This window comes from Rhineura floridana, chromosome 4 (genome assembly GCF_030035675.1).
Source record: "Rhineura floridana isolate rRhiFlo1 chromosome 4, rRhiFlo1.hap2, whole genome shotgun sequence".
Taxonomy (NCBI): domain Eukaryota; kingdom Metazoa; phylum Chordata; class Lepidosauria; order Squamata; family Rhineuridae; genus Rhineura; species Rhineura floridana.
This window is the reverse complement of record NC_084483.1, coordinates 183,297,991-183,321,839: the sequence shown is the minus strand read 5'-3', so window position 1 is coordinate 183,321,839 and position 23,849 is coordinate 183,297,991. Positions and strand designations below refer to the sequence as shown.

The 23,849-nt window shown below is 41.9% G+C and overlaps 1 protein-coding gene across 3 annotated transcripts in view; it reads left to right on the top strand.

Moving 5' to 3' along the window:
• SRBD1 (S1 RNA binding domain 1) overlaps positions 1-23,849 on the top strand; it is a 265,692-nt gene that overhangs the window by 101,907 nt on the left and 139,936 nt on the right. For all 3 annotated transcript variants that reach the window (XM_061625422.1, XM_061625423.1, XM_061625424.1), the window contains exon 15: positions 149-240. In XM_061625422.1, the coding sequence (XP_061481406.1) occupies positions 149-240 (92 nt within the window). The remainder of the gene's footprint in view (positions 1-148; positions 241-23,849) is intronic.

Genomic DNA, 23,849 nt, shown 5'->3' with positions numbered 1-23,849 from the left:
TTAACCTCTAATGTTAGCTCCCAGTTTTTATAAGCATTAAGTCTGAATGTATCATATTTTGTGTTAATGTTATTAAAATGCAAAAAAATATTTTTGCCTGAAATAATGTGTGCTGCAGGGTTTTAATTGTTTGATTTCTATTCTGCAGTATTACTAACGAAGCAGGAGCCTCAATATACAGTGTTAGTCCAGAAGCTTCTAAAGAGATGCCCGATTTAGATCCTAATCTAAGAAGTGCAGGTAATTATTGGTTACTTGATTTCTATGTCAGTCAGAAAATATGTATGTATTACAGCGGTTTGCATAAGATAAGACAAAATGATCAAGCTAGAGCTTTCATGGGTAACAAGGTAAAACTAAGTTATTGTGATCACCATAACTCTAACTTTTTCTTCATGAGCTCCTTCAACATATTTTTTAATGTGGTCCTAGAAACAAATTATAAATTGAGAATTCTTATTCTAAATACTTGGATAACTTGCTAGTTGACTGGAATGAGCCTTCTCATAATTGGGATTCAAGTCTTTATGATAGTTACATGATATGAAACCAACATAATATTTGTCTGAACAAGGACCATTTAATGCTACAGATGGTATACCTACTATATCCAGCATATGACATATGTACTAATAGATCCAGTGTGTTTGACAAGACTTTTATATCTGTTTCTTAAGAAGAAATAGTTCCAATTGGCATGATAATGGAGGGAGAACCGAATATGATTTTTTTTACACAATTGGTCTCTCTGACTGCATTTGGACATAATTCAGCTAAATCCTACTCAGAGTAGACCCATTGAAATTAATGAACCTAAGGAAGTTGTGTTTTTGAACTTCAATGGGTGTGTTCTGAGTAGGGCTAGCACTGAATATTACCCAATGTTAAACCTTGGTTAGCACTACATAAACAAACCCATTTTCCTCCTGAGCTTGCATGTCCCCCTTCCCTTGTCTTGCATGGCCTAGAGGAGGAATTTAAAAGCTTTTACTTTTAGTTAAACCGCAGTTTCTTGTTTCATCTAAACTGGGGATCGTGGTTAAACGCTGACTATGGTTAATTTCCAAACAAGTCAATTTCAAACCATGGGTTATAAAGCCAACTTGTTGACGTTAACCATAATTAGCATTTAACCAAAATCCCCAGTTTGGACTAAACAACAGACAGGATTAATTAAAAACAAAATATTCCAAATGCCTCCTCTTATCTCTGTGGGTGGATGGGAGGGGCTGAGCGAGCTAACTTATCAGGGGTCTAGGCTCACTCATGTAGTACTAAACCAAGGATCACCATTCAGGTAGACAAGGAGGTAGCCTTCAGTGGCACACACACACACACACACCGAATTTGAGCTTTCATTAAAAAAGAAAAGTCTCTAGCCTTCCTAGAGAGAAAGTTATAGAGCAAAATGTGCAGGTATCCTTCTAAACAATTTCTGTGAAATGAGCTGGCCTGGCTGCTCCTGTCCATCAGTGTTTTTAGCCAATGAGTGAAGTCAGAGCTGTGAGTGACAAGTGAGTTGTTTGGACACAAGGTAGTAGGAATCCCTGGGGTCCTAAAGAAGTGCTGTTTTCCCCTCCCTTTTAATGCACTTTTGCAAGACCATCTCCTCTTGGGAGGAGGATGAGTGCTTTGTACTGGCAGCCAGAAACATAAGAGCAAGAGGAGGATCAGCCATCGTGCTTGGGACAGTCTTCCTTACACAAATTTAGCCATCTTTGTAATGTGAAAGTGGGAACCAGAAACATATCTAAGCTTGCACAATGCAAACTGTTTGCTGCTAGGGATACCTGAAGAACTCAATTTCTATGAAGACTGATGGAAATTATTTATTTGTTTATTTATTTATTTATTACATTTCTATACCGCCCCATAGCCAAAGCTCTCTGACCAGATCCAGTCTTCCTAGACTAATGTGCACATCAGAATGCAATTATCTTTTGGATTTTTCACTTCTCCAACTTTTATAATATAGCTCTGGGCTTTTCTTTTTTTTAGTGCATAAAAGAAACTGCATATTTCAGAATAGATTTAGAACTGTGGACATTAAGATATAATATGGGTGGTATTCAACTAAATTTTATACTCAGAGTAGACCCATTTAAATTAATGGACCTAACTTAGTCATGTTCATTCATTTCAAAAGGTCTACTCTGCATAAAACTTAGTTGAATATCACCCCTTTGTATTTAAATATGCATGTTATGATGAAATGTGTATTTATATACAAACTCTTGTGGAGGGGGGTTTGAAAAAATTACAGATTAATGAGGAAACAGGACTTAACAGATTTATGAATGAAGACATGCAAAAGTGTCTCAAATTAGAAATAAACTGAGCTGCCCTTCCCTGTGGACTGCAACTGGAAAAATGTAATAATAATTTTGAGTCTTTCGACTTTTGACATGTTCGATTGTATGTCCTTTAGGGCTCCTTCAGGGCTGCTTCTAAGCTAAACAAATACTAGAACACACAAAAAATATTTATACATTCAAATATGTTTATCTCTAGCTCCTGCTTAACTTTCATCTCTTTCTCTCCTTTTCCCTTCAGACTTTGTTTGTCATTGGTTGCTTGCCAGACAACATTACATTTTTCCTCTGTTTCATGTCTTTGTGCTTTTTACTCTTACTTTTCCTTATCTGTAGAACTATTTACCAGCTAGTATTTGTTCAATCAATTCTTTTCTTTTTTAGAAAGCTACTTAGCTCTTCTGTAATTGAACTGTAATCCTGTGTCCTGTAATAATTATTATTTTGCTTTCTTCTCTGGTTTTTAGTTTTAGTTCCATGTTTCATAGAATCATAGAATAGTAGAGTTGGAAGGGGCCTATAAGGCCATCAAGTCTAACCCCTTGCTCAATGCAGAAATCCAAAACAAAGCATTCCTGACAGATGGCTGCCCAGCTGCCTCTTGAATGCCTCCACTGTTGGAGAGCCCACTACCTCTCTAGGTAATTGATTCCATTGTCGTATGGCTCTAACAGTTGGGAAGTTTTTTCCTGATGTCCAGTTGAAATCTGGCTTCCTGCAACTTGAGCCCATTATTCAGTGTCCTGCACTCTGGGACGATCGAAAAGAGATCCCGGGCTCCTCTCTGTGACAACCTTTCATGTACTTGAAGAGTGCTATCATATCTCCCCTCAGTCTTCTCTTCTCCAGGCTAAACATGCCCAGTTCTTTCAGTCTCTCCTCATAGGACTTTGTTTCCAGTCCCTTGATCATCCTTGTTGCCCTCCTCTGAACCTGTTCCAGTTTGTCTGCATCTTTCTTGAAGTGCGGAGACCACAACTGGACGCAGTATTCAAGATGAGGCCTAACCAGTGCTGAATAGAGGGGAACTAATACTTCACGCGATTTGGAAACTATACTTCTCTTAATGCAGCCTAATATAGCATTTGCCTTTTTTGAAGCCATGTTGCACTGTTGGCTCATATTCAGCTTGTGATCAATGACAATTCCAAGATCCTTCTCACATCTCGTATTGCTGAGCCACGTATCCCCCATCTTATAACTGTGCATTTGGTTTCTTTTTCCTAAGTGTAGAACTTTGCATTTATCCCTGTTGAATTTCATTTTGTTGTTTCCAGCCCAATGCTCCAGCCTATCAAGATCCCATTGAATTTTCTTTCGGTCTTCCATGGTATTAGCTATGCCCCCCAATTTTGTATCATCTGCAAATTTGATAAGCATGCTCTGTACCTCCTCATCCAAGTCGTTAATAAAAATGTTGAAGAGCACTGAGCCCAGGACCGAACCCTGTGGTACACCACTTGTTACCTCTGCCCAGTTTGAGAAAGAACCATTGATAAGCACTCTTTGAGTACAATTCTGCAGCCAACTGTGGATCCACCTGATAGTTGTTCCATCCAGCCCACATTTAGCTAGTTTGCTAATCAGAATATCATGGGGCACTTTGTCAAAAGCTTTGCTGAAGTTGAGATATATTATGTCCACAGCATTCCCACAATCTAAAAGGGAGGTTACCCGATCAAAAAATGAGATGAGATTAGTTTGGCAGGATTTGTTCTTCAAAAATCCACGTTGGCTCCTAGTAATCACTGCACTGCTTTCAAGGTGCTTATAGATTGACTGCTTTATAATCTGCTCCAGAGTTTTTCCAGGGATTGATGTTAGGCTGACTGGTCTGTAGTTCCCCGGTTCCTCCTTCTTGCCCTTTTTAAAGATAGGGACAACATTAGCTCTCCTCCAGTCATCTGGCACTTCACCAGTCCTCCATGATTTCTTAAAGATAATAGAGAGCAGTTCTGAGAGTTCTTCAGCCACTTCCTTCATTACTCTAGGATGCTGTTTATCGGGCCCTGCAAATTTGAACTCGTTCAAAGTGATTAGGTACTGACTGTTTGTTTTGGGTAATTTGTTCTTTATCTAAATTATAAACCCAAGGGTTATAATTTGGTCTGTCCGGCACCCAGATTCTTCATAAGAAATAATAAGCAATATTGTCATTACACATATTTATGCTTAAAACTGAAACGTGAAATCAAGCTAATAAGGAACACAAATGCATCATCATCATCATCATTTCCACCCTTCAACAGTGCTGATACTAGGGTTGGGTTCAATACAGTCACTTGGGACGGTGTTCTCTTCGCGTGGCAGAGGAGCAGCCTCCTTCCTCTCCACTGCACAGTTAACATCTTAAGTGATCTGGGCGCTCCACTCAAACACTTCATGATGTGGAGGCTGCAATGTCACCTGTTTAGATGTATATTATTCATGGTGATTAGTGCTATGGAGAGAGTAACAGGGAGTATTTGCATATGGATGGTGATAGGCTGAGAGAGTTGGGAAGAGGAGAAGTGTGGTATGTGTAGAGCTGAGTGGTGCTTGAGGGATGAGAAGAAAAAGCTATGGGTAGGATTTAGGTTCAGTTAGACCTGTGGCAGTTGAAGATTTAGATGAAAAGAATTGCTTTTTAAAAATGTGTTTTTAAATTTGTATATTTGTTTTTAATGTTTTTAATTGTTGTAAACCGCCCAGAGCGCTTCGGTATGGGGCGGTATACACATACAATAGATAGATAGGTAGATAGAGAGGATAGATGGATAGATGGATGGATGAGATTGAGCCAGGTCAGGGAGAGACTGAATAAGAAAATAAGAGGAAATAATTAGTAGTCTATATAGTTAGAAAACCTATTAACTTAAATCTATGTATTGGAGGAGGATAAAGTGGCTTTTTATTGGATAATAACTTTCAAATGTGAAATAATAAATATACTGTTGTCTTCATTCTCTAATGTCCTTTTGCTCAGTTACTATCAAGAGGGAAAGTAATATAGATGAAATAATATTAATACATGTCCTCACATCCTCATATCATAAAGAGAACAGAATGGACACAATACCTGATAAAGGGTATCTATAGGAGGCCCTCACCTGCAAAGCACGGTCATTGATTGAGTATGCTGTATAAGGGGTGTGTTGCATACTGCTCTTATTTTTTTTTCTGCCTCCAGGGGCTATGAATACTCGCAGTGAAAGGGAGATGGACAGAGGCATGCATGCACCCCAAAATGGTACCAGCCAATCAGTCTCTTGGTAGCCTTAGGTGGATCTGATGTCAGCACTTTGGTGGCCTCATGATGGGCCTGAACCTTGCCAGGGCATGTTACTTCTTGCTGTCTGCAAGAATGCAATTTCCAATTATGGATTTCATTATACCGTAACACTCGCACACAAATACAGATTTGCAAAAGCCCTGCACTTAATCATATATGTAAATAATAGAATCTGTGAGCAGTTGTTGCTCAAGTTACTTGGATGCCTATAATGAGCAATGAATAAAACCCATGTCTGTGGTTGGGTGGCTTTAAATGCCTGCAGTGACAGCACTTGGCTGGTCATCATGTGGGCTGTCTAGTCTGTGGCGAAATTAGTTTCTGTAGTGATTTTGTTTTTCTTGCTTACTGGATCTCCATTTTCGTTTGATAGACTATGAGGACACACGGAAGAAGGAAATCTGACTTTTTTTCTCCTTTTGTTTTAATTGCGTTAATCCATGCCGAGTTCTATGCCTATATGATTGAATTAAGTACATTGAAACAGCAACAACAGCTGACAGCTGCATGTGAAGTGTGACATTTAGAATTAAAATAAAAGGTTTTGCAGGCGTTACACAAGATAGCTGTGATCCTAACATGATTTGCCACTTCAACATTTCACTCAGTACAAAATAAGATAGGGAGGAGAAAGAGGAGGAGGGAATTTGGCAAAATAAAGTGAGAAGACCTGTATCTGCTAATAAAGAGTACTTATATAAACATGATCAGATAATGCTTTTTATGGTAATGGTGCACCATTTGATAGCCATTTAGATCTATAACACTAATTCTGTAGATGTATAATTCTGATTTTAGTTTCTGTTAAAAGCCGCCTCTGCTTTTATTCAGCATAATAGCATTCTTTTTATAAAACCCACCAAAATCAATTGTCTCAGACAAAAGGATTATTTGTTGATTAATTCAACATTCCCCACCCACCCCACCTCAGCTCTTGTAAAGTGCAAAAATCCTGTAAGGAAGGTTGCTCTTATTCCTATTTTGAATGTGAGGAACTGCTGCTGAAAGATAGTGAATTGCCCCAGGCCAATTTAGATAGCAGGCAAAGGCCTACATTGGTCCATGTAGCTCAGTATTGTCTATACTGGTTGGCAGCATCTCTTCAGATGGGTGTTTTTCCCAGCCCTACCTGCAAGACCAGCTTAACGCATGGACTAAGTGGGCTGCAGTCCAGAACCTGCTCTCTCAGGGGGACCACCAGTGTCTTAGTCCCTCCTTCAAAATAGGATGCACATGTTCATTTTTACAGCATAGGATTTTTCCTCTTTCTGTCATGTCTTGTTATTAATTCAGAAAAATTATAAACCACTTGATCCAAATGGTTATCAAATTATAGATAAAACACACCTAAAATCCACATACCAATTTAAAACCACTAGGATGCACACCTTAACGTGGTGAGGGGGTTTGAGAGTGTCAAAGAAGCTGAGAGCAAAGCCGTCAGGAGTCTAGACCAAGAGGCTAGACTCCTAGCAGGGGCACCCAAGGCGGAATGGTCAAAGCTGAGACACCAGACTAAGATGCATCCAAACTCAGAGGAAGGCAATGGTAAACCACCTCTGAATATTTCTTACCACGAAAACCCTATGAACAGAGTATCCAAAATGCACACTGATTCATAGGGTCGCCATAAGTCGTAATCGACTTGAAGGCACCTAACAACAACAATGCATAAAACCATCATCATTAAAAACAAAGATAAAACTAATAAAACATTTAAAACAAATTTAAGCAACTAAATCATGTGTCTGGATAGGCTTGCCAAAACAATTCAGTGTGCAAAACAATATAGTGAGGGTTGCTGCCTAATTTCAATAGGCAGGGAGTTCCGAAGCACAGCTGCTGCCACACTAAAGCAACAGCTTCTTGCAAATGAGGAAAAGACATTATGTGACACTTGTAAAAATGCAAGTTCTGCAGATTGAAGCTATCAAATAGGCATGTATGGAGCAAAATGTTTTCATAAGTAAACTGGTCCAAAGCTGCTTTCCCACATTTATTGCTAATCAGGTGTGTTTTGCTGGCAGGATGCGGGTAGACACTGTTCCGTTATTTTTTCTGCAGATGGTCTCCTGCCGGCCCCCTCCAGGTTGCCCCACACACACACAACACGGAGAAGGAAGAGGCAGGAGAGGAGTCAACCTCCCCCCGGTCAATTGATGCAACAGAGGCCTCTGCAACAGCTTCTCTGATCACAGCCAGACCACGGAGAAGGAACAGGAAGAGGAGTCACCACACCATGTGGGATGAGACGCAGGCTGAGGCGTGTGCAAAAATCTGCTTAATTCTGACCATGGGAGGCTGGAATTAAGCAGATATTTGCCCACCCCTGCTAACAGCTTGTCTCTTGCCCCACATGGTGTGTCGCCTCCTCTTTCCGTTCCTCTTCCTCCTCCACGATCAGGCACTGCTGGGGAGGCTATTGCTGTGATCTCCGCACCATTGATCAGCTTTCGGGGGGGTGTCATCTCCTGCCTCCCCATTCTCCGTGGTGTGTGGTGGTGGCAGATTGGAGGGGGACCAGGAGAGGACAGAGGCCAAGGCCAGGCCAGGGATGGTGGTGAAGAAGACTTGGCAGCGGCACACTGACTATCTGAGCTGCTCACACTCCCAGCTGAGGGGAAGCTGAGCTGCTCCCAGTGCCTGGCTGGTTGGGCCTGGGTAGCGATGGTGGCAGAGGAGCAGCAGTGCTGTCTCTCCCTCCTGTGATCTGCCTTCATGGGGAGTGGCAAGGGAGGGCTTGGCATAGGTGGTGGAGGCAGCAGTAGTGCCCCCCTCTCCTTTATCCTCCTCACCCCTTCCATGGCCCTCACATGCCTATCAGGGAACGAGGTGGGTGAGTGAGTGAGTGGGCGAGGCTGGCAGCAGCCCCTCTACTCCCTTCTGGTAGTAGGGGGTGGCAGATCCACTGCGCTGGCAAACCCGCAGTTTGTGTGTGTCAGAAAGAAAGAATGAGAGAGGCTGTGAGGTGGTGTGGCTGCCCAAGTGGGTGTGGCATGAAGGGACCCTGCACTTTTAAATTTGCCACTACACTACTGTCGCTAATATGCACAAAAAGCATGCAGAGAGTCCAAACTTTCCACCCAGAGTCCACTGCCCCGAGATGGGCTGGCTGGCATCCCTTGCTCTTTAAAATAAACAACCCCTTTTAAATTAAAATGCTGTCTTTGGTTGATAAAATATCTTGTAGTGCCACTTATATACAGCCATGTAGGATTACCCAATGCAAAAGCCTGTGTTCAATGTGCAGATGTCAAAGGCATGGCAATGGAACTTAAGTAATGTCAAGAGCTAGACAGGCAGTGAGACTTCACAATCCCTTATACACTCCAAGACATCCCCGCATGAGATTAACATGTGACGGTGGGGGGGGGCTTTAAAAGTCTTTTGCTCCCAGGAAAGCACATAATATGATGTTCTACTAAGAAATGTAGTAATTCCCCCGTCCTCTGAGCGTTCTTGTTGTAAACAGCATTGTTTTCTGGATGCCTGTGCTAATGGCCATGTGTGTGAGTTCAGAGCTTGGAGCGGGGTAGGAGTAGGAACACCCTGCATCCTGCTAGCCCAGGGCCTATCCTGGCCTTGATCCTGTCCGGTCTATCTGCAGTTGCTAGGAACTGAACCTGGGATTTTTTTGTATGCAAAGCACGAGGAAAGGTTGCAGCATTTGGGGCTTTTTAGTTTAGAGAACAGGCGAGTCAGAGGTGACGTGATAGAAGTGTATAAAATTATGCATGGCGTGGAGAAAGTGGACAGAGAAACGTTTTTCTCTCATAACACTAGAACTCCTGGACATTCAATGAAGCTGAATGTTGAAAGATTCAGGACAGACCAAAAAAAACCACCCTATTTCATGCAGCGCATAGTTAAACTGTGGAATTTGCCCCCACAGGAGGCAGTGATGCCCACCAATTTGAATGGCTTGAAAAGAGGATTAGATACATTCATGGGGGATAAGGCTATCAGTGGTTACTAGCCATGTTGGCTGTGTTCTGCCACCATAATCAGAGGCAGTATGCTTCTAGAAACCAGTTGCTGGAAGCCACAGGAAGGGAGAGTGCTCTCACGCTCAGGTCCTGCTTGCGGGCTTCCCATGGGCATCTGATTGGCCACTGTGAAAACAGGATACTGGATTAGATGGGGCACTGGCCTGATCCAGCAGGCTCTTCTTATGTTCTTATTCCATGACTGAGTTATGTCCTTCCCTTTACACCATGCTTTTCAGTGGTGTCACTTCATGCATTCAACTGTGAATTGTCAACTGTTCAGCCGGCAAATGATGAGAAATCAAGTGAAATGTATATGCAGGCAGGTGTGAAACATAACTCTTGAGTCACTTAAAATTTTCTGGCCAGTGCATTTACTTGAGACTGAACGTTACATAAAATTCCTTAGAAATGTTAATAATTTAGCATCATTGTTTTACAGAGTATTAGAAGCAAAAAGGACAAGTTCTCTGCACTGAGGGGCATGCAGTTTACATTTTCCTAGTGGGAGAGCTGAAAAACAGAAGGGAGGAAAGGGAGGACCAAGGATTGCAAAGAGTGATTGTAGGCAACTGTGGCTTGATAGATGACTATTTTAGTGCAGTGTGCATCCCAAATGTTTTTGTTTGCAGATTTGTAGACTTCTGAAAAAGAATGAAATCTCCCACTAATATGAAGTCGTACAGATGAGTCTGCCATAATCTAGAGCAGCTGCTGTTTGAGAGAAGTAAGGAAAGGAATTTTCCCCCTATTGCTTCTGTGTTGCCTTATAAAAAACTATTGACCAGCACATTTCTTCCAGATGCTGGAGCAACACTGGTGATTCTTAGTGGCTGCTACTTGGAAGCAAAGTCAGTTGATTCTTACTTGGAAGTGGTTTGTACTCAATAATCGGAATGAGAGAAGACACACCAAATTGACTCCTTTAGGTTAGCTGGATTTTAACTCAGAGTTAAGGTCATAGCCTTAGGAGAGGCACAAAGCTACAGCCTGAATTTCAAGTGTTTCAACAGGAATGACCAAAAAGCCAGATGGGTGAATCATAGTAGCTGTGTATTCTTTTGCACCTGGCTCTAGTTGGTAGATCTCAGGGTTTAAGTAAAAGATGAAGTAGATCCTGCAAGCCTGCTCTCTTCAGAGAGAAAGGGTCAAAATATTTTCATCCTGCATTTTCTGTCTGTCTAGTGAACTAACTGTTTTGCTTCCTAGATTCTATCACATACTACTAGTCCAGCAGCAGCCAATGTGGTGTTCTCCATTAGTCATTGGACTGCCAACTCTCATCATCCCTGACATTTGCCGTGATTGCTGGGGCTGATGAGAGCTGAGGTCCATGGCATCTGGAGGGCACCACATTGGCTACCGCTGATATAGAGATATTTTCCCCTGTAACATTATTCAGTGTTCTATGTGTTTTGGTTCCCTATGACAGGTCAAGTTCCTTCAAAGATCCCTTGGTACTATCAAGTTTTGTAAGCTAGTTTTTTGTCTTTAACTTTACTCTATTTATGCTTTTCTACTCTTTTTCTCTGGCAGCAGCCACTGGGTACAATCCAGAGAAAGTTAGCCAGCTCAAGTCCCGTTGAAATCGATAGGACACAAGTACTTAATAGTGCAATTTCATCCCGCTGATTTCAATGTAATTTAAGCATACTTGACTTTCCCTGGATTGCATCCATTGTGCATTAGTGGTACTTTGAAGCACTATACCAGTTCCATTTTTTAATTAAAAAAAATATATTTTTAGAAATAGCAAATGAAATAAAGCATCTGGTTTGCCACTGTTGCGGAGAGGGTGTTGGATGCGATAGACCAAGCCAGCACAGACAATTCTTGCGTTCTTTAAAGAATGTATTATGCTATTCAGATCCTTTTCACACAAGGGATAGTGCTGGTTTGTATGACAGGCGTGGGAGAAAACGTGTGGTTACATACAAGAAACAACACATTCTTAACTAATTTGCCTGTTTGTATTACATGAACAACAACTGATCAAGTGGCACATTTGCCTCAGCTACTGAATGCAGGAGAGAAACCCTTTTTGAAATAAATGGGTTTCTTTTTTCCCCTCTTCATAATAGCTTGAAGCTAATAACGATGCTGTTTAATGTATTGCGCTTGTATCCTGCCTTTCCCTCAAGGAGCACAAGGCAGCACACATAATGCTCCTTCACCATATTTTATTATCACAACAACCTTCTGTGGTACGTTACGCTGAAAGATGGTGATGGCCCAAGGCCACCTTGTGAGCTACATTGCGGAGTGTGGATTTGAACCTGGCTCTCCCTGATCCTAGTCCTACACTCTAACCATTACCCCATTCATAATTATACATATGGAAATTTTACTGCCAGTGCATGCACTGGAAGACAAATCACCAGCATATCCGGAAAGTGGAGCAAACACTTGCATGTAGTATCATCACAAGAGGCAAACTACACCATAATTTCTGCATAGAAATAGCCGTCCATGTGTAAATTGGGCAACTTGTCTGGAAGCTACAGTACCTCATCAGGATAAAACTGCATGTTTACTATTATGTCTCCTATTGGAGTTTGGGCAAATGCCTCTCAGCATTCTTTGTCACAAATGCAAGCCATCTTTGTCCCTGTCCAGCAATGCTTACCAGCAGATAGGAACATAGGAAGCTGCCTTTACTGAGTCAGACCACTGGTCCATCTAGCTCAGTACACTGGGAGGCAGCGGCTTCTACAGGGTTTCAGACAGGGGCATTCCCAGCCTTACCTGGAGATGCTGTGGATTGAACCTTGGACTTCCTGCATGTAAGGCGAGATGCTCTACCGCTGAGCTATGGCCCTTCCCCTCATTTATTTCTTCCGCCCTTTTTTGATGAGTCTGACTTTGCACAGCTGTGACTACCATGCAAGACCATGGAGACAAGTTCCCTATTGGCGGCAGATTTTTTTGTCTTAAGTTAGAGGATGTGAAGTTCTTCTGCAGGGTGCATCAGAGGTGAGCATGCATTCTTGTACTTGGTTGGAGGTACTGACTATGGGTAAAAGGAAGCGCTGTAAGAAACAAAACAACACGGATGGCTCCTGAGTTGAGGGAAAGAAAAAGAGAGCAAAAGGTCATGCAAGACAGCTTGGCTTAGGATTGTCAAGTCCCATCTGCTTGTCTTCTCTCCACAGGGCAGAATACACTGGATTACTGTACACTCAAAGTTCAGCAAACCATTTGCACTTTCCATTGCAAGAGAATGCCTTTTAGCCGTTTGGGGCTTGTTAAGACTTTGAGGGCTGTCATGCTACAGGGGCTTGGGTGCTTTTACAGATAGAGATGTACCGTTCAGAGCTGTCACAGTGCCCGACAAATGGAAGGTAAAGATTAGAGACAATGTAATTTCTTCTGACTTTATCTCAGGGAAAGTAAAACCATTTGATGATTAGATGTGTGGGACATAGTGCCTTTATGTCTACTAGAGCTAATTTCTTCAGCTTCTTTAAAAGAGCACTGTTCCCCTTTGGCTGCTCAGAAGAGAAGGTCACGTTTAGAAAACTTTGCCAGAGAAAAGTCATACACTGAACAGCATACTGGAGAGAGGTGTTTTTAAGTGGAAAATACTTGCAGATGACCACAGAGAGCCAATGTGAATAATGGAAGGTTAGAAACATATTAAAAGAACTACATTATTATTAGTCAAGGGTCTAAATCAATGTAATATGCTGTCAAACATATTCATCACAAGTGTGAAACTAGCTGTTTCTTGAAGTTGATAAGAGTAGATATAGGCCTCATTCACATGCTGCAATAAACCATAATGGTTTACTGTGAACATGGCAATTTCACTCATTTCCCTCCTCCCCACTAGAATGCAGGAGAAGCAAACCATAATTCCTGGTTTAGCATTACAGTAGGGCCCCACTCATATGGCGGGTTATGTTCCGGACCCCCGCTGAATAGAATGGCGTGTGATGCCCAAAAACCGCCATAAAAGTGGAACAAGCGCCGTATGAGTGGTGCTTTAGCTTAATTGCGTCTAATTGAGACCACTGCATTAGCGAAGCGCCATAAAGCGGGGCCCTACTATATGTCTGAAGCAGGGTTTGTAGCTTACTTCGTCCAAATAAACCATGATCAATAAGCCAACAAGCCTTGGCTACAGATCATGATTTCTTTGGAACAAAACAAACCATGATTCCTGGTTTGGATGGAACACTAAGTTAGGGATCGTAGCCTTGTTTCTCCTCTACAGTAGCAGGGAGGAGCAGAGCACACAAGATAGGCGAGCCCATAGTAGACCATTAAATATTGGTTTACCATGGGGTGCAAATTGGGCCATACACTCTAACACAGAGATGAAACAGCCATTTTTATGTACTATACTAAATAGCTAAAGTCTTCTGTGGGATAGACAAAGTTTATTCTGGGGTAGACAAGAGATCGGTTGGATGTTTTAAACACCTCTTAGAAACTCTTTTGATTACTTAGGTCTATTCTGATGTTTAGGAGGGTTATCCTGTTCAGCTTCTGACTGCTATTTTAAAGGGTGACATTTTTAAAATGATGTATTTATGTCATCTTGATTTCTATTTGTAATATTTTATGATATGGATAAACAGCTTGAAGATTTTGCTAAAAATGTCGATGAGATATATAGCTTCCCTAAATAAGTAAATAAATAATAATAGTTTGGACTCAAAGCAAACTAGTATTATTCCTTCAGGGGTAAACTGTCAGGAGCTGCAGTCTAACAGTGGATGGAGCCAGAGCTGATGATGGGCAGTGCCAGAGACACAAGTGTTCTGGATTAACTAATCCAGAATAAAGACTGTCCTGCTTCAATTTTTACTAGAACTACCTAGCACAATGGGGAGGAGAGCCTGTCTGGGAGTCCAGAGTCTGTGAGTTCAAATCCCTGCTCGTGTCTCCTGGGTGTAAAGGGCCAGCTAAAGATCACCCCACAGTGAGTGGCTCAGGGGTTACGTGCCCTGCCACCTCTGCAGCCATGGGCAAGCGGCGTAGTCCCAAGGAGCCCAGTTGCCCCCCAGGTGGCAGTTGCGGACAAGGAAGGGGCTGGCTTGTGCAGCTGTGGCAAGCTGAGCAGGCCCTAGCCAGCTGGGGAGGACTAGCTTCAGAGGGAGGCAATGGTAAACCCGCTCTGAATACTGCTTACCATGAAATCCCTATTCATAGGGTAGCCATAAGTCGGGATCGACTTGAAGGCAGTCCATTTCCATTTCCACCTGAGAAAATCCTGTGCAGGTCAGCTCAGATGTAAGGCCCACTGGGTTTGCACGCGTTGATTCTTTTCTGGCTTTAGTGTGCCACATTCACACACACACAGCAGAAATGTACCTATTTTGCAATGAGGAAAAAATAGTCAGTTTATTTGTTATCAAAATACTGTTCTGAAACTACATGGAAGAGGAGAAAAACTCTTTCAAAAGCCAGGAACAATAAGGAAGAAACAAACTGAACTCTGGCAGGATGGAAGACTGGGGCAACTTCTGGAGGCACCAGGGGCCACATGAAATGGGGTCAGGGGCTGCATCTGTCAGAGTAAGGTTGAACGATCTGTCTGTAGATTTTCATTAAAGCCCTAGATCCAGACGTGGGTCCATTTTATGTCAGTACTGATGGCTCCAGTCTCGCTATAGTCTACTCAAATGGACTAGCAGAATGAAATGGCAACATTTGAACCAGAGCTTGGAAAAGTTACTTTTTTTGAACTACAACTCCCATCAGCCCAATCCAGCGGCCATGCTGGCTGGGGCTGATGGGAGTTGTAGTTCAAAAAAAGTAACTTTTCCAAGCTCTGATTTGAACCTCAGTTCAACATTTTTGGTATTTTTCACTAATTCATACTTCATGATCACAACCCCACTGTTCCCATCGTAAGACATTTTCAGCAACAATTGCTAAAACTTGTGATTGAATTATTTCTGGGAAATTGTTGCTGTCACATATTTCACACATTGTGTGTGTGTGAATGTATATGTGGAAGACAGAATATTTAAATCTTACTGAATCTGAAGTCAGATGAATGGGCAATAGAATACAAAAATTAAGGGGTAAGAACATTGGATTGCATGATCTAAACCAAAGGTGGGGAATCTTTGGCCCTCCAGATGTTGCTGAACTACAACTCCCATCATTCCTGGCCATTGACCATGCTTGCCAGAGCTGATGGCAGTTGTAGTTCAGCAACATCTGGAAGGCCAAAGATTTCCCACTCCTGATCTAAACCAACCAGGTGAAAGCATTGCAACAAACAAGGAGGAAATCTCTTCAGTGTGCTATGTGAAGGAGGAAAAAAGGAGAGATACTGGAGCAAGCCCAGGGTAATTTTAAAAGGTCAAATTTGACCACTAAAATAAATAGTGAGCAGCACAAATTTAATAATGATTTTTTTTACACATAATTTTTACATACTTCTGATTTAATTCTGTGTGGCACAGTATCCTTTGTTTAAAATGTCCTGAAGTACTTTATTACTTTTACAAGCTTCTTTGTGTATAATATCTTGCAGAAGCACTAAACACACTGGTATAACTTGCAATTTACATTTTTATTCTACAAGGACAGAATGCTAGGAAACTAGGTTTATGATGACCAGTAGAACATTCACATTGTAGGAACACCCTTAGTCTACAAAATGATTTAATTGAGACCGTGAAATCAGTCTATACATTGGAATCATAGCACTTTTTTTTCTGCAGAAAGATTCAGTGTTGTTTTATACAGATACTCAAATTGGTCTTAAAATTAGCAATTCATTGTAAGCCGAGCATGAAAAATATTGTGATTACAACATGTTAATGTTGTTAAATGTTGAAAAATGAAAATGGACTGCCTTCAAGTCAATCCCAATTTATGGCGACCCTATGAATAGGGATTTCATGGTAAGAGGTAATAGTTAAATGTTAAAAGATGTCAAAAGGCATTGGGAAAGCTCTAATGTAACATCAAATTAGATCAATGCAAGCTGGATCAAGGATCTGCTGGACTAGTTTATTTATTTTGGGTGATGATGGTTGGATACCTTTGTGCTCTGTGTACCTGGAGCCTTGCTTGGAAGTCCCACTAAATCCAATGGGGCATACTCCTCAATAAGTGTATTTGGCATTACAGTTGAATAGAAAGGAGAGAGAAACTTTTGATTAGCCAAGTAACTAGGGTTTTACTAAATAAGAAGTTTCTACATTAGAATTTAGCTTTTGAAAATCTGTCACTTATCATCCTGTTCAGAACTTGTACATTTCAATTCAGAAATGCTTCATTATCAAGCCAAGATGATTAAAATGCTAGTGTTAGAGATGCAACTTTGCTTTTAAGTAGGTTGTCGACATTTGCAGAATCGTATTTCTTTCACTTTTTTGCTGCTAGCCTGCAAAATATATGTTGCTTACGTTTATTTTTATTTCCCCCCACATTTTATTCATTGTATTCATACATTCCATTAGTTATTTTAAATTTCCTTTTTTGAATTGTATGTTAATAGAAAACTGTCATTTTTGTTTCTATAAATCATAGCCGTGTTGCAGGTTATCGATTTTATAGTGTCAGAAGTAATCCAAATTCTAATCTTTTCAAAACAAAAACCTGACAACTTTTACAGAATAGATTTGGATGAGGTACAGCTGTTGAGCAGCTGCTTAAAATAAGTTTCATTTTAACCGCTCCAAGAAGATGCAAGAGGAATCAAATTTGTGCCACAAATCCTGCCCTACTGAGAGCAAATTCTTAATATAAAGACTACTGTATACTTTACTGTATCTTTTACATAGAAGGTGAAATTCAGGTCAACAGGATAGAAGTCTCCAGGGACGCAAGAAACCTGAACAATCGATCACTGAGTAAATATTATTGTGGGCCAGCAAAAGCCCTAGGATCTCACTGGGGTGTAGGGAGGGCTCTGTCCTCACACTCCATCCTCTTCCCACTCTTCATCCATCACTGAAAATAAGCCCACAAAGATGACTAGACTACAGTTTTTGAAAAGAAAAAAAAAGTTGCTAGCCTGGTAAGAGGGTACTAGCCTGCATTTCCATGCTGGCCGTGGAGCAGGAGAAGCATCCTCCTCTATGGCTATCATGGAAACTCATCTAGGGAAGAAAAAATGCCTTCCACAAAGTAGACTGGTAGAGGAGGGATGGGCTTCCCTTTATCTGTCGCCAGCATGGAAAGCCAGTGATCTGGTGGAGGAGGGAAAGAGAGATCCGTTTCTCCTCTGCTAGTCCGCTCCCTTACCTACATGGAACTCCTTGTTGCCTATGGCTACTTGGTGCCTTCATTCCAATGCTTTTCACATCAGTCTCTCCACTCCCTTTCCCCGATCTAATCTCCTGGCTTTTTCTCCTTTTCTCCTCCCTCCTCCACAACAGCCATCTGGTATTCTTATTCTTCTCCCCCACCTTTTTCTCTCCCCTCTTTTTAGTATTCCTGTGGCTGCTGTTTTTTTTTTTCCTTCCCATTTGCAAATCTTTACTTTTCCCCTTAGGAATGAATGGTAGCTCTTTGGTTACGTTGCCGAAAGTAAACAGATGCGCTCAGCACTGTATAACTGATGTGTTTGAGTGCACTCAGATGTATTTTGTATTTGTTTTCTTAGTGTAATTTTATTGTTGATTTTTATGCTGTTCACTGCTTTGATATTCCCCACCACCAGTTTTGGTGGAGTAGAAATGTCTGCACGTAAATAAATGACAACACTGGGGAGAGTTTCACAATCATTGCCATGCTGTTAAGTTTTTGATAAGAACCATCTATGTTTACATCATTCTTGTTTCATTATAGTCACAGGCAGCTTTATGAATTTACTTTTCAAATGAGTACATTCATTTTCTGGTACTTTTTGTGTGTTTGGTAGTTTTGGTCCATCAATTGGTAAACCTACTAATTTATTCATATGTTCAGGCAGAAGTCAGCTTCTTTCAGAAAACAACCTTTTGATTTAGTGATGCAAAAGCACGGAAACTTTGGCAGTAGCCAGAGATGAATTCCTACTTTGTTCATTCCAAGAAACATAGCACCAAGATTGGATCAAAATATTTTTCCCCAAGTAGAAAATGACAGTGCCGCATCTGGCAAGTTGATCTTGAGGGGTGGGGGTCAGTGGCCTTTTGCTAGAGATATCAGACCCTTTTGCTAGAATTCAGAGGACTGTCAGGAATTCCCTGAACCCTAGCCAGAGTCCTACCCTGAGTTCTGTTCCTTGGTTACTCTGAAATATGACAGAATGTTGAAGGGGTGGGATGGAATATTGAGAACTATATATCATTTCTTACAGCACTGAATTAAGTCTCAAACCCAAGAAATAGGCTTAAACGTTCCCAATACTTCATTAGATTATACGCTGAAATCTTGTGCTTAAAAGGATGCCAGCTGCCCTTTTTTCCCTTCTCAGAGTACCTTAGGATGTGTGTATATATAGCTTTAATTAAGAATTCTTTTAATGACACCTTTTAAAAATGTCAAGCTAGGTTTTTCAAGCAAAGGAAATATAATCCGCAGGCATGCAACATATGTTTTGTACTTGTGCATTTCAACACGGAGAAAAGACCAAGGTTCAAACAACCCTCTCCTCCCCCCGAAATGTTCTTATTTAAGGGAAGATTGAGGTTGAGCTAATCCAAGTCTAATAGCTTGTGGTTGTCATATGTTTGTTTATATGATAATTTGTAAAATCGTACCCGTTCCACTACCATCTGGAAAGCTCATAATATTTCAGTACACAACCATTCTTGTTGGCTTAGAATGGTGAAGCCATTTTAGTTGATGTTGCCTGGCAAGTGGTTTCGCTTTGTAGGGTAACTACTTTCAAAGTATTTGTTTAAAAGACAGAATCCAGCAAATACGCTTGCATATCTGATTGCAAACATTTGATCTATGTTCAACAACTAAGAAGGAGAAAAGTGAGAAACTGAGATTCTTCTCTCGCTCTTTTCCTCAGGCATTTCCCCCTATTATCCTGGCCTTAAATACCACAAGAAGGGGGGAAACCTGTGAAGAAAGAGTTGATATTGCAGGAAAAAAGCCTGCCACTATGATATGCAAGGGGTGGTGGGAATGTTAGTCTGAGGGGGGTTGTGACCTACTAAGCTGAATGCATCCCATCAATCATGTTTTGTTGCTCACCAGGTGCTTGACATGCACCCCTCCCCATTTTTTGCAGTCTTAAGAGAAACAGCAAAAATAGGAAGCTTATAGAGCTTCTGCTGAGTCACCATACATAAGCTAATAGGCCGTGTTTGGCTTGGCAAGTCACAAACTGCGCAGATCCGTTTCATGGACTTCCAAGGTGTAATGTGCGCTGCTATATCTCTAACCTAATCTGTAGCAGCTTGGGTGTGAATTTGTACTTGCGAAGCCAGTCCTGCAGTGTGTGGTTCATGGGATACAGCAAGTGATTGCAACTGGTTCTGTCCCCCGAACCACCATTTTGTGACTGGCTCCATCCCCTCCTGTATCTGCCATTTGTAATGAGCTGCAGTTGGTGGGCCCCAGAGTTCTGGCAAAAAGAAATATGGAGCCATCCAGGCTGCAGGCTGTCGACCCCTATTCTAAGACATTCCTCTTGGTGGCTGCTAGCCTGCTTAGTGTCAGGGTCATTTTGTTTCCTGAAGAACAGCACTTTAATTTTTGATGTATAAGTGAATGGCAGCTCTTCACCTGTAGGTTTTAAGGTGTATTGTTGCTGTTGGGCTGGGGAATATGTCTTCCTTGTTTCTCGGTGAGAAAGCTTTTTTGCCTCTCCTTCAACAAACCTGCTCACCACAGTCCGCGTAGAATGATTGCACAGAACTTAATAGGAACCGTTTTGAATCAACTCTGCAGCACCCTGGGTTCTATTTCGTATTCACATCAGAGTGTGGTTCTAGTGTGTGGCAGAACCTAGGAAATGAACATCTTTTTATTTATCCTTAAGAAGAAGCTCATGCACCCAGAGGACAAATGCACCAGAGAAAAGTTGTTTTGCTTTGTTTTGTTTGCTCCGGTGGCATTTTCCCTTTAGATAAAAAATATCACTATAAACCCTCGGTGCATTTTGAACTTAGGTGACTTGAGGGAGAGTATTGTGCATTCTATGGGGACACCTTCTATTCTGAGACATAAGAAGAGCCCTGCTGGATCTGACCCATGCCATGTCTAGTCCAGCACCCTGTTTTCCACAGTAGCCAACAAGATGCCTCTGGGAAGCCCACAAGCAGGACATGAGAGCAGACGCACTCTCCCAGTTCTCCAGAGGCTGATAGTCAGACGTATGCTGACTCTGGATGTGGAGGTTGTATGTAGCCATCATGACTAATCACCATTGATAGACCTAGCCTCCTTTGTGGCTTCTCGTCATCTAAACTAGTGGCCACTACTGTCTTCTGGCAGCAGATTCTTCAAATTAATTACACAGAATTATGTGAAGAAGTACTTTCTTTTTGTCTGTCCTGCCAATCTCCTGCCAATCATATTCATTGGGTGACTGAAAGCATTTTAAGGCTGGGGGTGGGGAAATATCTCCCTATCCATATTCACCACATTGTGCCTAATTTTAACAACCCCGGATTGCAGCCTCTGTTAATCTCTTGAAACCAGTGAAGTACAGTACTTTCCCTGCCACTAAAAATATCAAACTATATGGGGAAAGGGGAAGTAAGTGAGCCAAATCTTTTATTACTTTTTAAATATAAATTGGAAAAAAGCGTGTTTAATGTTTATTATGCATATTATTACCTAACAGTACAAGCCAAGAATGCTCCTGGCTGCTATAGTAACAGTTTTCCTCGTTCTTCCCTTTCTAGGTGTATTCCCCCCCCGCCCGTGCCTAAATATGCAAGCATATTTTAGGTCAGTCTCTGAATTGTTCATGTATTTTCAGTTGTGGCCCCCACCCTGTGGAACTCCCTTCCAAATGATCTCCGCCATGCCCCTTGTATGATGAGCTTCTGCCGGGCCTTGAAGACCAAGCTCTTCAGGCAGGCAGGCTTTTGGGGTGGGTTAGATTTTATCTTCATTGTTTTTAGATTTTTAATGCCTACGTATTGTATGCCTATGTTGTATGTTGCCCAGAGTGGCTGGACAGCCAGCCAGATGGGCGACTAATAAATTCAATAAATAAATAAATTAATGTATTTCAAGTGAGAACCTCCTAGAGGTGGTTCATCTTCCTATGAGCCTTCTAAAATTTGTCATGGATTTCTTTTTGTAGACGTTATGGAAATACAGGCAAACTATTGTAGATATTTAATTAATTGATTGATTGATTTTTATTTAACAAAATGTATATACTGTATGATTATTTAAAAAAAAAGAATTCAAAAAGAGGAGGTCAAAGACCAAGATGCTGAAAAAGGGAACTTTTATTTTTGATAAAAGTTCCTTTTTTCAGCATCTTGGTCTTTGACCTCCTCTTTTTGAATTCTCATTGGGTGCTAGCCACCCTCTGCTTTTTTTCTTATTTTTTTAAAAAAACCCTCTAAGCGTTTTTTGCCATTTTTATACTGAGAAGTTTGCCCCACACCCAATTGCATGAAGTAATGTTTGCATTTTTATTTTTCAGTACATCATCCAATCATGTGGATTACAGAGTAAGGAGAATTTAAACTAATAATAATAATAATAATAATAAACAATAGGCTGCCTTTTGGGGAATAACCCACACACGAAGGCTTACAGTATAATAAAATATAGAAAGGAATTAAAATATACATACAAAACCAAGCTTCAGCAGTGGAAGACTGGAGAAGAGTTGCCCTGGGAATGAGTAACTGAGCATCTGGGTGCTTGCTTGCTCGCTTCTCTGGGTTGCTGTCTCTCGAGACAGCTGAGGTCTCTGGTAAGTATTGCAAGGACCCCCTGCCTGACCCTGAATTGAGAGAGAGGCTGCCTTCAATCCTGCAGCCTCTTGTATCAGCTGGCTGGGTCAGGGGGCATAAAAGCCCGGCTGCCCTTGGGCAGCTGGTCTGCTGATGGTGGGGTCACCACCAAAGGGAGTCATTCCTTAGGGAGACCCAAGGGCGAGGGCACTACCTCTTCTATTTTTTTAAACCAATCTAGAGGAGATTGGTAGCAGGGAGGGCATACGGTGCATGTGTAGTTCCTGTGCAGGGTAAGATCCTGTGCAATGAACTGAATTATAGGAGAAAGTTGCCAGATGCCTTCAGAATGAGAGTCTACAATTGTCAGAAGGCTGGCCCTCCCTGGGTGTGAGATGGGGAGGGGAATAGATGTGCTCTGTGTGAAAGATATTGAGTGGGTCTGACTGTTCCCAGTTCTCTCTCACATCTACTGGGATAACTTGTTCAGGTAGGTTTTGTTGGTGGGCTCTTGATGTGCCTGTATCAGGTGTTTAGGAGGAGTCTTAGTAAGGAAGGAGATCATGGGTGGAAGGAGGTATAGCCATGGGGAGGTAGTGAGCTACCATAGAAGATGAAGACAAGACTATCTACGCCTTGTTCCTTGCTTGCACTCCCCATGGATGGGTTTCTCGTTGCTCATCTGCTGTGCTCACTGCCCCGTGTGTGCTGTTTTTTTAACTCCAGATTGGTACACAATATGGCCACACTTATGATTTGAGAGTGCCGACATGGTGTGCATTACTGAGACCTGGGTGGGTGAGCTGGGAGGAGTTGATCTGACCCAGCTTTGCCCATCTGGATAGTCAGTGTAACACCAGCACAGGCTGCGGGGGAGGAGTTGCTGTGGTCTACAGAACTTCCATCTCTGTCACCAGGAAACCACTCTGTCCTGGAGCTGGCTGTGAGGGCCTGCACCTGGTGTGAGGCCAAGGAGACAGTAAACTAGGGTTGGTGCTGGTGTACCATCCATCCTGCTGTCTCGGCTGTGGTATTGAAGGAGCCCAGAACATTCGTCTTGGGTAATTTCAGTGTGCATGCTGAGGCTGCCTCTAGTGTTCAGGCTCGGGATTTCATGGTCTCCATGACTACCATGGGGCTTTCTCAAGTTGTCACTGGCCCGACTCATAGGACAGGGGATACACTCAACTTGGTTTTTGCTCCAGATGGAGGAAGGGGTGTTCGAGAGATGATGGTCAGACCACTTCCTGGTGAAATTTAAGCTTACGGCTCCGATCCTCCCCTGCAGGGGTGGTGGACAGATTAAGATGGTCCGCTCCTGGAGACTAATGGAATCCACTGGATTCCTGAATGCCCTGGAGGAGTTCCCAATAGACAGAGCAGCAGGTGACCTTGTTGAAGTTCTTGTCATGCTGTGGAACAATGAGGCATGTCGGACTCTTAACACAGTAGCCCCTGAGCACCCTCTCCGGCGTTGTGGAGCCCGTTTTGCACCTTGGTACACCAG